The sequence below is a fragment of the Macaca fascicularis genome, chromosome 7 (assembly GCF_037993035.2).
Source record: "Macaca fascicularis isolate 582-1 chromosome 7, T2T-MFA8v1.1".
In the NCBI taxonomy this organism is placed as follows: Eukaryota; Metazoa; Chordata; class Mammalia; order Primates; family Cercopithecidae; genus Macaca; species Macaca fascicularis.
Genome location: NC_088381.1, coordinates 127,445,616 through 127,458,415, shown reverse-complemented (window position 1 = coordinate 127,458,415; position 12,800 = coordinate 127,445,616). Strand labels below are relative to the sequence as shown.

Here is a 12,800-nt window from a genome sequence, read left to right as displayed (position 1 = left end):
AATTGATTGGCATAACATTCTATAAAAACCATTTGTCACATGCCCAGTTGGAGAATAAATTCGCATAGTTAAATAAGGGTTTTATGCTTTTTTTTAATATCCTGGGACTGGCATGTTTAAAGTATTTCCATTTTGCATGACATTTGAAGCACTATAACTACCTTTTTACCTATAACTATTTTTTGTTTCTAAGTTGAAAGAGGGTAATAACTGAATGATGGATGCAATGTAGATTTTAAAGCCTGCATTTCAGATTTTTAAATCACAGAATGTAAGCAACAAACCATGTTGAACAAAATGGTTTAATCCACATGTCAGCTCCAGGGTCTCTTTTTTTTCTTTTGTTTTTTGTTTTTGTTTTTGTTTTTGTTTTTGTTTTGAGACAGAGTCTCACCCTGTCACCCAGGCTGGAGTTCAGTGGAGTGAAGTGGTACTTCCAGAGTCCTCTATATTTTCAAGTTTGTTTCAAAGCCACATAATTCAGGCCACTGTATGGCTGGTGTAGCCCATGGAGCTACACCCATCGCAATATGGTCAATGGAGATTCAATAGTCTTTTCTTATATGTGAATTTGTGAATTATCCTCAAGGGTGGAAAAGATTCTTCCAAACCAAAGTAGAATGACAGTAAGTGCCCTTGGCATAGCCATGTGTCTGCTCACTTGTGTTTAGGAATCCAGATGCCAGGTAAGAACCCACAGCAACCACAGCTTGGTGGAGTGAGCCACAGTGGTTCATGTGATGGCACTGCGGGAGCTCAGCTGGGTGTGTTTTGTGTCTCCTTCTGCAGCTATTGACCTGCTGTACTGGCGGGACATCAAGCAGACGGGCATCGTGTTTGGGAGTTTCCTGCTGCTGCTCTTTTCCCTGACCCAGTTCAGTGTGGTGAGCGTCGTGGCCTACCTGGCCCTGGCCGCACTCTCAGCCACCATCAGTTTCCGCATCTACAAATCTGTTTTGCAAGCTGTGCAGAAAACCGACGAGGGCCACCCTTTCAAGTGAGTGCCTCGGCTGAGGAACCCTCACCCCGTGACCAGGGGCTTTTCCCCTCACCTCTATTTCAGCTCACAGGTGCACTTGAGTCATGTTTCTCTGAGACCCAAAAGACCTCTTAGAGTCTCCCCTAACACCCTGTCTTTGAATATCTAACATTTCTGGTGAATTTCTGAAACAAACTCAATTATTCTTATTCCAATACTTATTGCTTTGTTGAGTTTTTATATGTATTTACTACTAACAGTAATCATAATCCAACAATTACTTAATCCTCTCAGCAATGTGAGAAAGGCACAGCAGGCATTTTCATCCCTATTTACAGGTGGGAACACTGAGGTTCTGAGAAGTGACGTGACATGCTCAAGGCCAGGTGGCCAGTAAATAGCACGAAACCAGAACTAGGGTATTTGGGTCTTTATTTCCATGCTCTCTCTAGAAGTTTAACACCAAAGGGCCAACCTTCTGGCGGGGGTGCAGGGTTCATGAACAGTCTTCTCATGTATCCTCCTCTACATTTTTATACTGGGGAACCCGATTTGAATGCACATTGAAGAGGAGGAAATACAAAAATAAAAGGGCAATTTACTAACTAAGAGGATATATGACATGTGGCAGAGGGAGGTGTTAGCACTGCCAGCTGCTATAACAAAATACCATAGACAGAGTGCCTTATAAACAACAGAAATCTATTTCTCACAGTTCTGGAGGCTGGGAAATCCAAGATCAAGATGCCAGCAGGGTAGGGTTCTGTTGAGGGCCCTCATCTGGGTTGCAGATTGCCAGGTCCTCACTGTGTCCTCACTTTTACTGTGAGACAGAGTGAACAAGCTCCCTTGGGCCTCTTTTCTAAAGGCACTAATCCCATTTATGAGGGGTGTCTGCTTATGATCTAATCACCTCCCCAAGCCCCCACCTGTTAACACTATCACATTGGAGGTTAAGATTTCAACATGAATTTGGGGAAGACACATTCAGTCCGTAACTCTCCTGAAAACTCAAGGCAAATACTGCTTTACTCTTTTTAATCTCAATTCACAGAGTTAAGTAAGCACTTAAAGCACTCCAGAAATATCCTCTAGGTAGATAACAGGTGCTCTCTTAAAGCAGAGGGAAGGCAAGAAAGGAGAGAGGAAGGATGGACATTTGTAGAGGAGCTGGTCAAGCAGAGGAGGCTTAAGCTGGGATTTTTATATATTTGTATTTTACGTGTTTTTCCCACTCAAGAGTTACATTTAACCATTTGAACTAATGAAAAATGTCATTACTAAAAACACCACTCAGTAGAATCCATGAGTATTTTAATATGGCCTGGGTCACTTGAGTTTTCAGTGCTCTTTCTATAAACCCGGAAGTAAAGCCCAGAATTTAAACTTGAATTCTTAGAGTTCTGATGAGGAACAGTTGGCAGCTAGGATTTGGGGCTATCTCAACTACTTAAAAAAAGATAATTTATCTCCATGAAGTCATGTATGCAGAATTCAGCAAAAGAGCTGGTTTGACACTGATTTTTTTCTCTGGTCCCAGCTGGTTTCTCTGAATTTTCAGCCCACCCATGCTGTGTCTTAGGTAGCCAGACACAGTCACAACGCTCCACTGAGAACCATGCTTTCTGTGTTCCCAGTGCACTGGAAGCAGGTGTGTATGGTGCCCTGTGGCCCTCACGGGCTGGCATAACCCCCCAGAGATGACACCCGCCCTCACCCTCAGAGTAAGAGTAGGAACGCTTAGCTGTTACTGGGGTTTGGAAGCCTGTCTCATGATTCCCTCTGATGGAATTCTCTGTGGGGATGGTTTGTTGACAGGGCCTACTTGGAGCTTGAGATCACCCTTTCTCAGGAGCAGATTCAGAAGTACACGGACTGCCTGCAGTTCTACGTGAACAGCACACTTAAGGAACTGAGGAGGCTCTTCCTTGTCCAGGACCTGGTGGATTCCTTAAAAGTATAGTTGCTTAAACTGTTCACTTTACAGTCTTGACTGTTATTTTCCCTAAAGGTGTAATATTATAAACTGCTACCTCAAGAAGAATAAAAAGCAAGTGCTAATTATATTCTAGAGTCAGAAGACCTCCAGTTGTATGGCACCATGAACCAGTCTAATCCCTTCATTGCACCAGTGATGAAAATGTGGCTCAGACATTTGTCCAGGGTTGCCCAGTGAGTCACTGGCAGAGCTGGAATCAAACCGAGGTCACATAGCTTCTAGCTCTATAGTCTTTAAAACACACTGGATTCTCTCCTTAAACCATTTTTAGCTCCTCCAACAATTTCCCAAAATGAATATTGAGATTAAAAATCTAGATAGGGAATGCGAAAACCATATATACTTTTGCACTGAAGGAAACTCTAGATTCTACTAATATTAATAGTAAGACCTCCAAGTGTGCTTACATAGTTACAGCTGTGAGGCTGAGCCATCTGAAGGGTAGAGGTATGCCCAGCCCTTCACTTGATAAGGATCAGGGGCATCTGGGGCTCTCACTGAATTTGCTGGGTTCCTTTGAACAAGTTGCTTTGGCCTCCTGGTGACTTACATGTAGAATCAAAGTTAGTCAATTGTGATTCGGCACGGCCATAAGCAGAGCTGGGGAAGCCTAGGCAAGGTAGTTGTAAAGTTTCTGTACTCCCACAGCACTTCATACACACCCTGGCAGGCGCTTGTACTGGGAGCTGTCTGGTAACTGTTCAAAGAAGGGCAGAAGAAAAAGTGAAAAATGTGGTCTTGACCCTCAAAATGCCTGACTGGAATAATGACTTGCCATATAATGACTGAAGAGAGATACCAGGGCAATTGTAATTACTTACCTTAGTGCTTTTAAGGCCATGGTAGTATTTGTAATGTAAAAATTGTGGGCCAGAACAGGGGTCAGCAAACCTTGTCCATAAAGAGACAGATGGTAGATATTTTAGGCTTTGCAAGCCACACCATCTGTGGTACCTTTTCAACTTTGCTATTGTAGCACAAAAGCAGAAAAAGACAGTACAAAAAGGAAGGGCTTGACTGTGTGCCCATAGACTTCTGAACACTGAAAATTTGATTCAATATCATTTCATATGTTAGAAAATATGACTCTTGTTTTGATTTTATTTGAACATTTAAAAATGTAGAAACCTTTATTAACTCGTGGGCCTATGCAAATACAGGTCAAGGGCCATAGCTTGCTGACCCCTGGCCTAGATTATTTCCTTGAGTCCCTCAAACCTTATAACAAAGTGATCCAAAGGGTTCCAAGAGAACTAAGGACTGGATCCCCTTTCATTGATTCTGCGATGAGCTTTCAACGCCTATCATTGACTATTGAAATCATGATGTACTCTGACTCAAATTCAAATTCTAAGTAAAAGTCAATGATATGAGACTCTTACTTGTCAGGAAGGGTTTTAGGAGCACTGATAATGCTTTCGTTCTTCAGTTTGCAGTCCTGATGTGGCTCCTGACCTACGTTGGCGCTCTCTTCAATGGCCTGACCCTGCTGCTCATGGGTAAGAGCAGATGAGAGTGTATATGCCTTCCTTCACACCCTCTGTGAAAACGCTGCTTCCTAGGCTCTAAGCTTTTTGTTTGTTTAAAGAGATTCCTAGGAACAAATGCCAGAGATCCCTGCGTGCAGAGCACTTCTCTTACCATCATAGTTCAATTAAAGAGTGTAATATATATTATACACTAATAATGAATTCCTAAGTCTAAAGGGTTTTTTTTCTTCAAACGTAACTGGCTTCTTTTTGGCTTATTTTATTTATATATATATATATATATATATATATGTATGTATGTATGTATTTGGATCTGTTTACAGTGGCAGCTATGGATAGAGATTCATTTTCATCTTGGGAGGGGAGAGTTTATCCTAATTCTAGGAATAATTACAAAATACCTGTACAGGGCTCAGTGTCATTTTATTTTCCCTATGAACTGCCCTGTCATCTTTTATCTAGAATGCTGGATATTGCTTTTCAAAATAGGAAATAAAAAATAAAATGCTGAATATTCCAAATAATTCTATAATATCATATAACCATATTAAAATGTGTCTATACATGTATTCTTATTGATAACTCAGAATTTAATACTATATTTGTTTTTCATCCCAGCTGTGGTTTCAATGTTTACTCTACCTGTAGTGTATGTTAAGCACCAGGTAAGTTCTATGTGATGTCAAACAATGACATTAAATTTTCACCTCATCATCTTTGGATGTGCTAATTATTTTTTTTTCTTTGTGTAGGCACAGATTGACCAATATCTGGGACTTGTGAGGACTCACATAAATGCTGTTGTGGCAAAGTAAGTCACATAGTGCAATGCATAAAAAGAGAGACTCATGGATTAGGGTAGGGGTAATGAGAAGATAGTAAAATGATAGATTGATTTATGATCATTCACTTACTGGAGTCATATATTCATTCTCTTCTCAATTTTATTATTTTAGAAAATAAGCATAAGATTTTTAACTCTCAATTAAATAAAACCGAGTAGTTTATTTCAGGTTTCATAGTAAGTTTTAATGAATGAATGATATTAACCTCTAAGGACTGGCCCATGTACAAGAACAAGATGCACTGGAGGAAAGAAGGAAACCTGATTCAAAAAAGTAAAATTAACAGTTTAATTCAAATAAAAACAATTAAGTTAACATTTTTAATCTTTTAAACAATGAATAGCCCTAATTTTTAAAATCATTAAAATTACTTTTAAAACTTTGAATTATTTTTAAAACTTTAAAATACATAAAATGTTTGCCAACTAAGTACATCACAGCATTTTAACTCAACAACTGTGTGTATGTGTGTAATACCACTGCTTTTTAAACCTGAGTCTTAAGCCTTACTTTATGGCTCCCTTATATATTAGGAGACAGAGATTTCAGTTTTACATCTCCACAGCTAACGTGGTCATTAAACTTAGGAGTTTTCCCTAATTCTTACATACTATTTTTAGGTATATAGTCAACTAAAGTGATAGCTCTTATATTGAATTTTTATTCAATATTTTATTTTATTAAAAAGCTAGCCTAATCTTTAGCTACAAATATATGTCACCAAAGGACTAGACTTTTTCACAAAAACTCTATCTAATTATCTGATAATAATGTGGCTGGACCTAGGTGAGGGTCAGATTTAGAGAGAGGCATTTTAGGTAATTAAAGATGTGTAATAACAAAATAAGAAAGGCTAATCACATTAAAGTTCCTCTGCTATTAGATTATATGTGATGTGCTTCAGTTCTCTCTGAAGTTTATAAACTTGTTTTTTACTGTGTATTATTTACATTTTTCCTCTTAAAGTCATTGGGAACTCATAGGATTCTATGTTGAATTTGGATCTTTGAGAGATCTGCGACACATTTCAAAATCCCTGAACTTATGAGCTTGGACCCAGGTGTAACCAATACCTAATGAAAATCAACACATTAAGCATAAAATAATCATTTTATGTTGTATTAAGAAATGGTAGCATAGCACAGTATGAGACTTGGTGGTACCCAAACCTGAGGAGCCTGTTTAAAAATATGAATTCTAAGACTCCACACAGACCTATAGAATTAAAATTTCTAGGATTGGTAATCTGGAATTTATATTTTAATGAACTCTCCAGGTGACTTTTTGGCAGCTAGAACTGTGTTCATAAACTATAGCAAAGAACACCAGAATAGGAGTTCAGAAACTGGAAGACAGAAGTTCTAGACCTACGTTGTCTAATACTTAGTTTGGGGATCACAAATCACACCTATTACTTTTTCAATTGGTTTGTTGGTTTAGTCCAAAAACAGGAGAGTACCTGTTATGTTCTGGACACTTCATATGACAGGTACAGAGGGTATAAAGATAAATGAAATGATCTCAGCCCTAAAAGAGCTCTTAGCCCAGTGGTGCAGACAAAATTATACAGAAATAATTATAATAAAATATAATAAGTACAATAAGTACAGTAGAGCTATATGAAATACTAAAGTTGGAGAGATGAGGAAACAATTGTTCCTTCCTGGACGGGATAGTGGAAAACCATTAAGATAAGGTGGCATTCGACCTGGGCCTTGAAGGATGGGTAAACAATCATTACGTGGATGATAAGGGGAAAGACGTTGCAAGAGGAAGAGGTAATAAAGCAAAGACAGAGAAGCATGAAAATGTAAGTCTCTCCCCTCTCCAGGTTAGACTACATCCTTTCCTGGAAAGAATGTAGGAAGAGAGGCTGAGGCCAGGTGGTGAATGCTCTGTGGAGTTGTGACTCCAACCCAGCAGAAAATGGCCAGCCCTTGATGTTTTTAAGCAGGGGATTGAGGTCATCAGTTTTTTAAAGATCACTATGGCAGTCTAGTGAGAAAATAATTGGAGAGGGGAGAGACTAGAGATGTGGCCATCAGCTAGGAGGTTATCATAATTCAAACAAAAGTGACAAGGGCATGGCCTGGTTAAAATGGAGGAAAAAGAGAGACGGCAGAGAATATAAAGTATATACAATGTGCTTGTTAAGTTACATTTGGAAATCAATGCTGTGAAAAAGAATGGAAAGGAAATGTTAGCTATGACTAATATGGCTTCTGTAATTGAGCTTCAGGCAGAGTTGGCTCTTAACTTCCTGGTAGCTAGGACAAAAAGAGAAACTAGGCAAGTTACATGGTTCTTCCTATCTATCAGAAAGGAGGAAATAACAATTCTTCAAAATAACCTGTTTTGCCTGGCACTACATTTTGAAGGAAATTTATTGGTGGGTTCTTAACTCTAAGGCCTCTTCAAACTCTGAAATTCTAATTCTACCTTAGAATAATTCCAGTGAAATAACTTACACCATTTTAGTGGAACAGTTAAGAACATGATTGTTAGAATCAGATAGACTGAGTCCATTTCTGGCATTTTTAGCTGTATGAGCTCATCATAAATGTTATTTGACTCTATGAGCCTATTTCCTTATCTGTAAATTGGAATTGTGAATACCTCACAGGGTTCTTGATGATCAAATGAGGTAATGTCTGTAAAGTATTCTTACTTAGATGTTGGAAACCCTCATTGTCATCATCATCATCCTGTTACTGCTTAGAGATCAGTTCATGGGGCTTGGAGGTAGAGGACAGTCCCAGACTGGGCCAGTAGACCCCAGGACCACCCTGTCCTCCATACTGAGTGACCCTGTCTAGGTCATTTCACCTTTGTTTGTCTCAGTTTTCCAGCTTAAAATGGGGGTTAATAATACATAATAACACTTCTTAGAGTTTTGAAAATAAGGAAAAATGCCTCAAATTTCAAAAGGCAAAATAAACACTGTAGAGAAAATTAAAGCTTTGAGTAAGTGAGACCATAATAAGAAATCTGCTTTAAGTGAATACAATTCCCTATGTCTAGGTGAGTTATATTTTAGATGAAAAAATAGCTTGTAATTTTACCTAGAAGCCCTCTTGGTGACCTTTGATAAATCTCATGGAATAAAGGACATCCTGAAAACTAAAATTGGAAAGGAGCTGTCATGATCTTCAAATGAGAAGAAAGATTCTAGATGTTATATTTGATAAATTGAAGGCCTGATTTCAAGCAAAAATCCAGAATGAATTAGTAAAACTGTAGATATTCAGAACAGATCATTGTATGTTCACTAGACCCTGAGATGAAATGGACTTCCCTAGCCAGTGAGTATTCTGATTTTAGTGCGGGTAGTCAACAAGTCTTCTTGGTGTCCTTGTGGAAAAACATGGAGATGTATGATCCAGATGACAGCACAGGTGGTAGAATTCTAGAAGGTTGAAATAGTAGACCCTAAAGATGTTCATTAAGCCATCAAATATGTGTCTGGAGCAAGGTATGTGACACACGGCTCTGCCTTTGATCCCATTATTTTCAACCCCATTACTTCTCATGACTATGTGAGGACAAATCAATTATCTTTGTCAAAGTTCCAGATGATGTACAGTTTGAAGCCAAAGCAAATTCAGAAGATGGCAAGCTCAAGATTCAAAATGAATCAAGGGATCTTGAGTAAACAAGAATGCTGAATTGAAATCAATAAAATGAAATTAATAAGGAAAGTAAAGTCCTACATTTAGGTTTCTAAAAAGTCAACTTACAGCTATAGAATGCGGGGAGGGATAGATGAGAGAGGGTAACAATAAGTGTGTATGTGAAAAATACCTCAGGGGTTTTTAATTGCTTGATTGGTCACAGCCAAATGTGAGTCAATGATGTGCTGAAGCATCTTTAAAAAATCAATGCAAGTTGAGTTGTTATTAGTAGGAGTACAAAGTCTAAATCAACAGAGGCAACAGTCATATTATATTCCACATTAGCCATCCCATATCTGTGTTCAGTTTCAGGGTTGGACATTTTAACAGATGCATTAATACATTGGAGTAATGCCCCAAAGATGACCAGGGTATTAGAAATGTGATAGTTAATGGGCAGTGAAGAGTAAACTTTGCTGGGGATGATTACCCTGGAAAAGAGATGACTTTAAAAGGACACCATAGCCATTCTCAAATACTTGGAGGTCTAACATTGTAAAAAGAGTAGGATTTCTCTTTTTCTCTCAAGAGCACTGAATGGAAATTTTAGAAGTTCTGAGATTTGATTGAAATATGGGGGAAAGAGTAATGATTAGAGTTGCCATCTGCCCCATGAAGGAGTGAGTACTCTGACATTCATTCAAGTATTCAAATAGAAGTTAGACGGCCACCATTGCACGTGTCCTCTCCTGGCTTCTCCTCCTCTTGTCCACCTCCCTTCTGGTCCTGTGACCCCAAAGGTTATCTCATGTCTATGGCTCCAAACTTGTGTCTCCAGCCCAGACCTCTTCAACTAAGCACCAGATCTATCTGCTTATTTATGTAAGGTTTCTCTAAAGTGTCTCATAGACCTTTCAGATTCACTTAGCCACACATCTTGCAATCTTACCCTAGAACTTGTATTTCCTTCGGTCATCACCATCTTGGTAAATGGCATTTTCACCTGGTTCCTCAGGCCAAAAACCAAAGAAACTTCCTTGATTACTCTTCCTCTAATCCTAGCCTGTACATTCAGTTCATGAACAGATCAAGTGGGTCCCGCAGCCTCATCTCTAAACTAACCCTGAGACTGTTCCCCTCTCTTCACTTCCATGTCTACCATACAATCCAGGCATTGCCTTCTGGTACTTGGACTGCTGTGGGTTTCTCTCCCTCTATTCATTGCTTCCACTCCCATTTCCCCATTTTTTTTTTCACACAGCCACCATCATGATGTTCTTACATTAATCAGATCACATCACTCCCCTGCCTAAATTCATCAATGGCTTCCCATCACACAGGTTAGAATCTAAACTCCTTACCACATCTCACAAACTCCAATATCCACCATCTGGTCCCTGCCTGCCTTTCAGACCTCCCCTATCCATACCCCAAGCACACGAGCTTCTCAATTCCTTGCTGCCAGCTTGTCCTCTCTGTGATGCCTCTGCACTCGTTACTCCCTCTGCCTGAAACACTTCACATCCAGATCTTGGCCTGATGGCCCCTTCCTGTCCTGTGAGGATCAGTTTCTCAGATGAATGGATTTAAAGGAGGTACTGCCCACCTTACCACTGTGCCCCTCACTGCCTGCCATACCACCTTGTTTTTCTTTATAGCAGTTATCACCATCTGAACTTCTCTTGTCTTCTAGTTTATTTCTGTCTCCTCAATTCCTACAGGAATGAAAACTCCATGAGAGTAAGCATCTTTTCCCTTTTGTTGACCACTGAATCCCAGTACATGGAAGGGTACCTCGTGGCACAGAGGGAGGTCTCAATCAAAATCTGCACAATGAGCTCTGCACGATGAGCTCATAACTCTTCAAATTAACAAAACACTTCCAGTGTAAACCTGTCCTAAAGTCATGCTGCTACACTGTGAGCATCACAGAATTTCAGGACCCTGGAGATAGCTAGTCTATGCCCACATTTTAATGATGAGTGTTTAGGACCAGGAAAGTCCCTTAGCTTGCCGGATGCCACATAGCTAATTAATAGAATAGCTGAGACTAGGACCCAGGTTTTTAAATTCTAGTTGTGGGTACTTAGACTACTCTGAGGGTGAACATAGGTTTCTTTTCCTATGTCCGACATAGGAACAGATTACATCCCTAGTTATATAACCATTCCTAGTTATGCTCATCTTCCTGACATGGTCAGTAATAGCACTTTCTCTCTCTTTCTGAAGTGCCCCAGATGGGGGATAAATAATCACCCTAACTATATCATAGCTTCTGTAATCCTGAAATAAGTCAATATGTTCATCCACCTAAAAAGATCTAAAATATGTGGCTTTCTTCCAATTCTCTTTTTTGTTGTCGTTATTTTCATTATCCAGTTTTTACTTCCTTCTTACTGCTTTATACAAGAGTATTTACAGATGTACATACATAAAGACTAGAATATCTTCTGGAATACTAAGCTCTTTGGTCACTTAGCTAATTAAAGCAACAACACATAAAATGATTTCATTAATAACACTTGTGATTTTGATATTGTCTTTTTAGGATTCAGGCTAAAATCCCAGGCGCTAAGAGGCACGCTGAGTAAACTGATTTCCCACCGGGGACTGGACACAAACAGGAATGTCTGGAGTGGTAACAGCTCTCTTCTTACTCGTTACTGCAAATTGATTGTTCCCCTCCTCCCCCCAGTACCATAATCTTAGAGACAAACCTTAAAACAGCTGTTTTTAGGCTGTTCCTTGTATCTTAGGATATTTGAGTCACTTGTGTCAACCACTAAAGTATAGAGAAAAGTGTATTAGATGTGGTTTTTAATTTTGTGTTGCTAAAAAAAGTGCATGATGGTGAGAGCCCAAGTTCTCTTTCCCTCCTCAGTGTTCTTCTCTTCTCTGCAATGCTTCTGTAGCTTCTAACGTTCCCTGTGGCTAGGCCTTTCCTGCCGAGTGCTCTGATGCAATAGTGGAAATCGCTTATATGTCCTTGGGTTGCTGGTTGGATTAATCTTTAATAACAATATATAGAATTGTAGACTGATGTTTTAGCATTTTTCCAACACACACAACGTAAAAATAAAAACAGTCGACCGTACTTATGGTAATCAGTTTTGTATAACTTAAAATAATTAAATAAATGAATAAACCCAAAACAAACATGCCGTAGTTTTGTTGTATGGGATTGGTGGGCTGATTTACATGTATGGTTACTAAAAAGTACCAGCATGTTAACTTTATTACAATTTGTATTACTTTCTCTGTAGTTCCTAATGGATTCAGTTACGGACTCTGGATATTTGCACTTATGTACTTGATACTGAATGCATAAATAAATGTTACTAAATGTAGAACGTTCTCCCTCTCTTCTCATGCATGGTCCCACCAGAAAACACAGAAGCTCGAAGTGACGAAGTCACTCAATGACATTCTGGGAGGGTTGAGAGCAAGTGCTCACCTTATTTCTCTCCAGGACTGTGGCGTCAAACCCCAACCTGGCTTATGGTTTTTCTGGGTAATTAATAGAAAACTGAAAAGTGGTAAACTGTCAATCACTCTTCACATTGTACTTTGTGGGGTGGATGCAGATATTTAAGATCGTTTTAAAAAACTTGAAAGTGATATAAATCCTTACATAAACTATACAGCAATAGGCAACAAAACACGGGCAAAAACAATTGTAATTGCCATGAACTCACCCTTTTAGTAATTACTTATTAAGCACTCACTGTGTGCCAAGCACTAAGAATGGGGCTGTGAATAAGAGAGATGATAATTCCTGCCCTCACCATGTGAAGTCTTCTAATAATTCCTCACTGCTTTTTGTACAAGTCCAATTGCATATTTTGTTTCACTGCTACAATCAAATGTCAAAGACAA

At 39.1% G+C, this 12,800-nt stretch overlaps 1 protein-coding gene across 3 annotated transcripts in view; it reads left to right on the top strand.

Moving 5' to 3' along the window:
• The window catches only part of RTN1 (reticulon 1), a 280,842-nt gene extending 268,571 nt beyond the window's left edge, over nucleotides 1–12,271 (top strand). For all 3 annotated transcript variants that reach the window (XM_005561388.5, XM_005561389.5, XM_065548867.2), the window contains 6 exons: nucleotides 790–997; nucleotides 2,798–2,936; nucleotides 4,408–4,477; nucleotides 5,087–5,133; nucleotides 5,221–5,279; nucleotides 11,473–12,271. In XM_005561388.5, the coding sequence (XP_005561445.3) occupies nucleotides 790–997; nucleotides 2,798–2,936; nucleotides 4,408–4,477; nucleotides 5,087–5,133; nucleotides 5,221–5,279; nucleotides 11,473–11,515 (566 nt within the window). In that variant the 3' untranslated portion in view covers nucleotides 11,516–12,271. The remainder of the gene's footprint in view (nucleotides 1–789; nucleotides 998–2,797; nucleotides 2,937–4,407; nucleotides 4,478–5,086; nucleotides 5,134–5,220; nucleotides 5,280–11,472) is intronic.
• The last annotated feature ends 529 nt before the right edge of the window (nucleotides 12,272–12,800 follow it).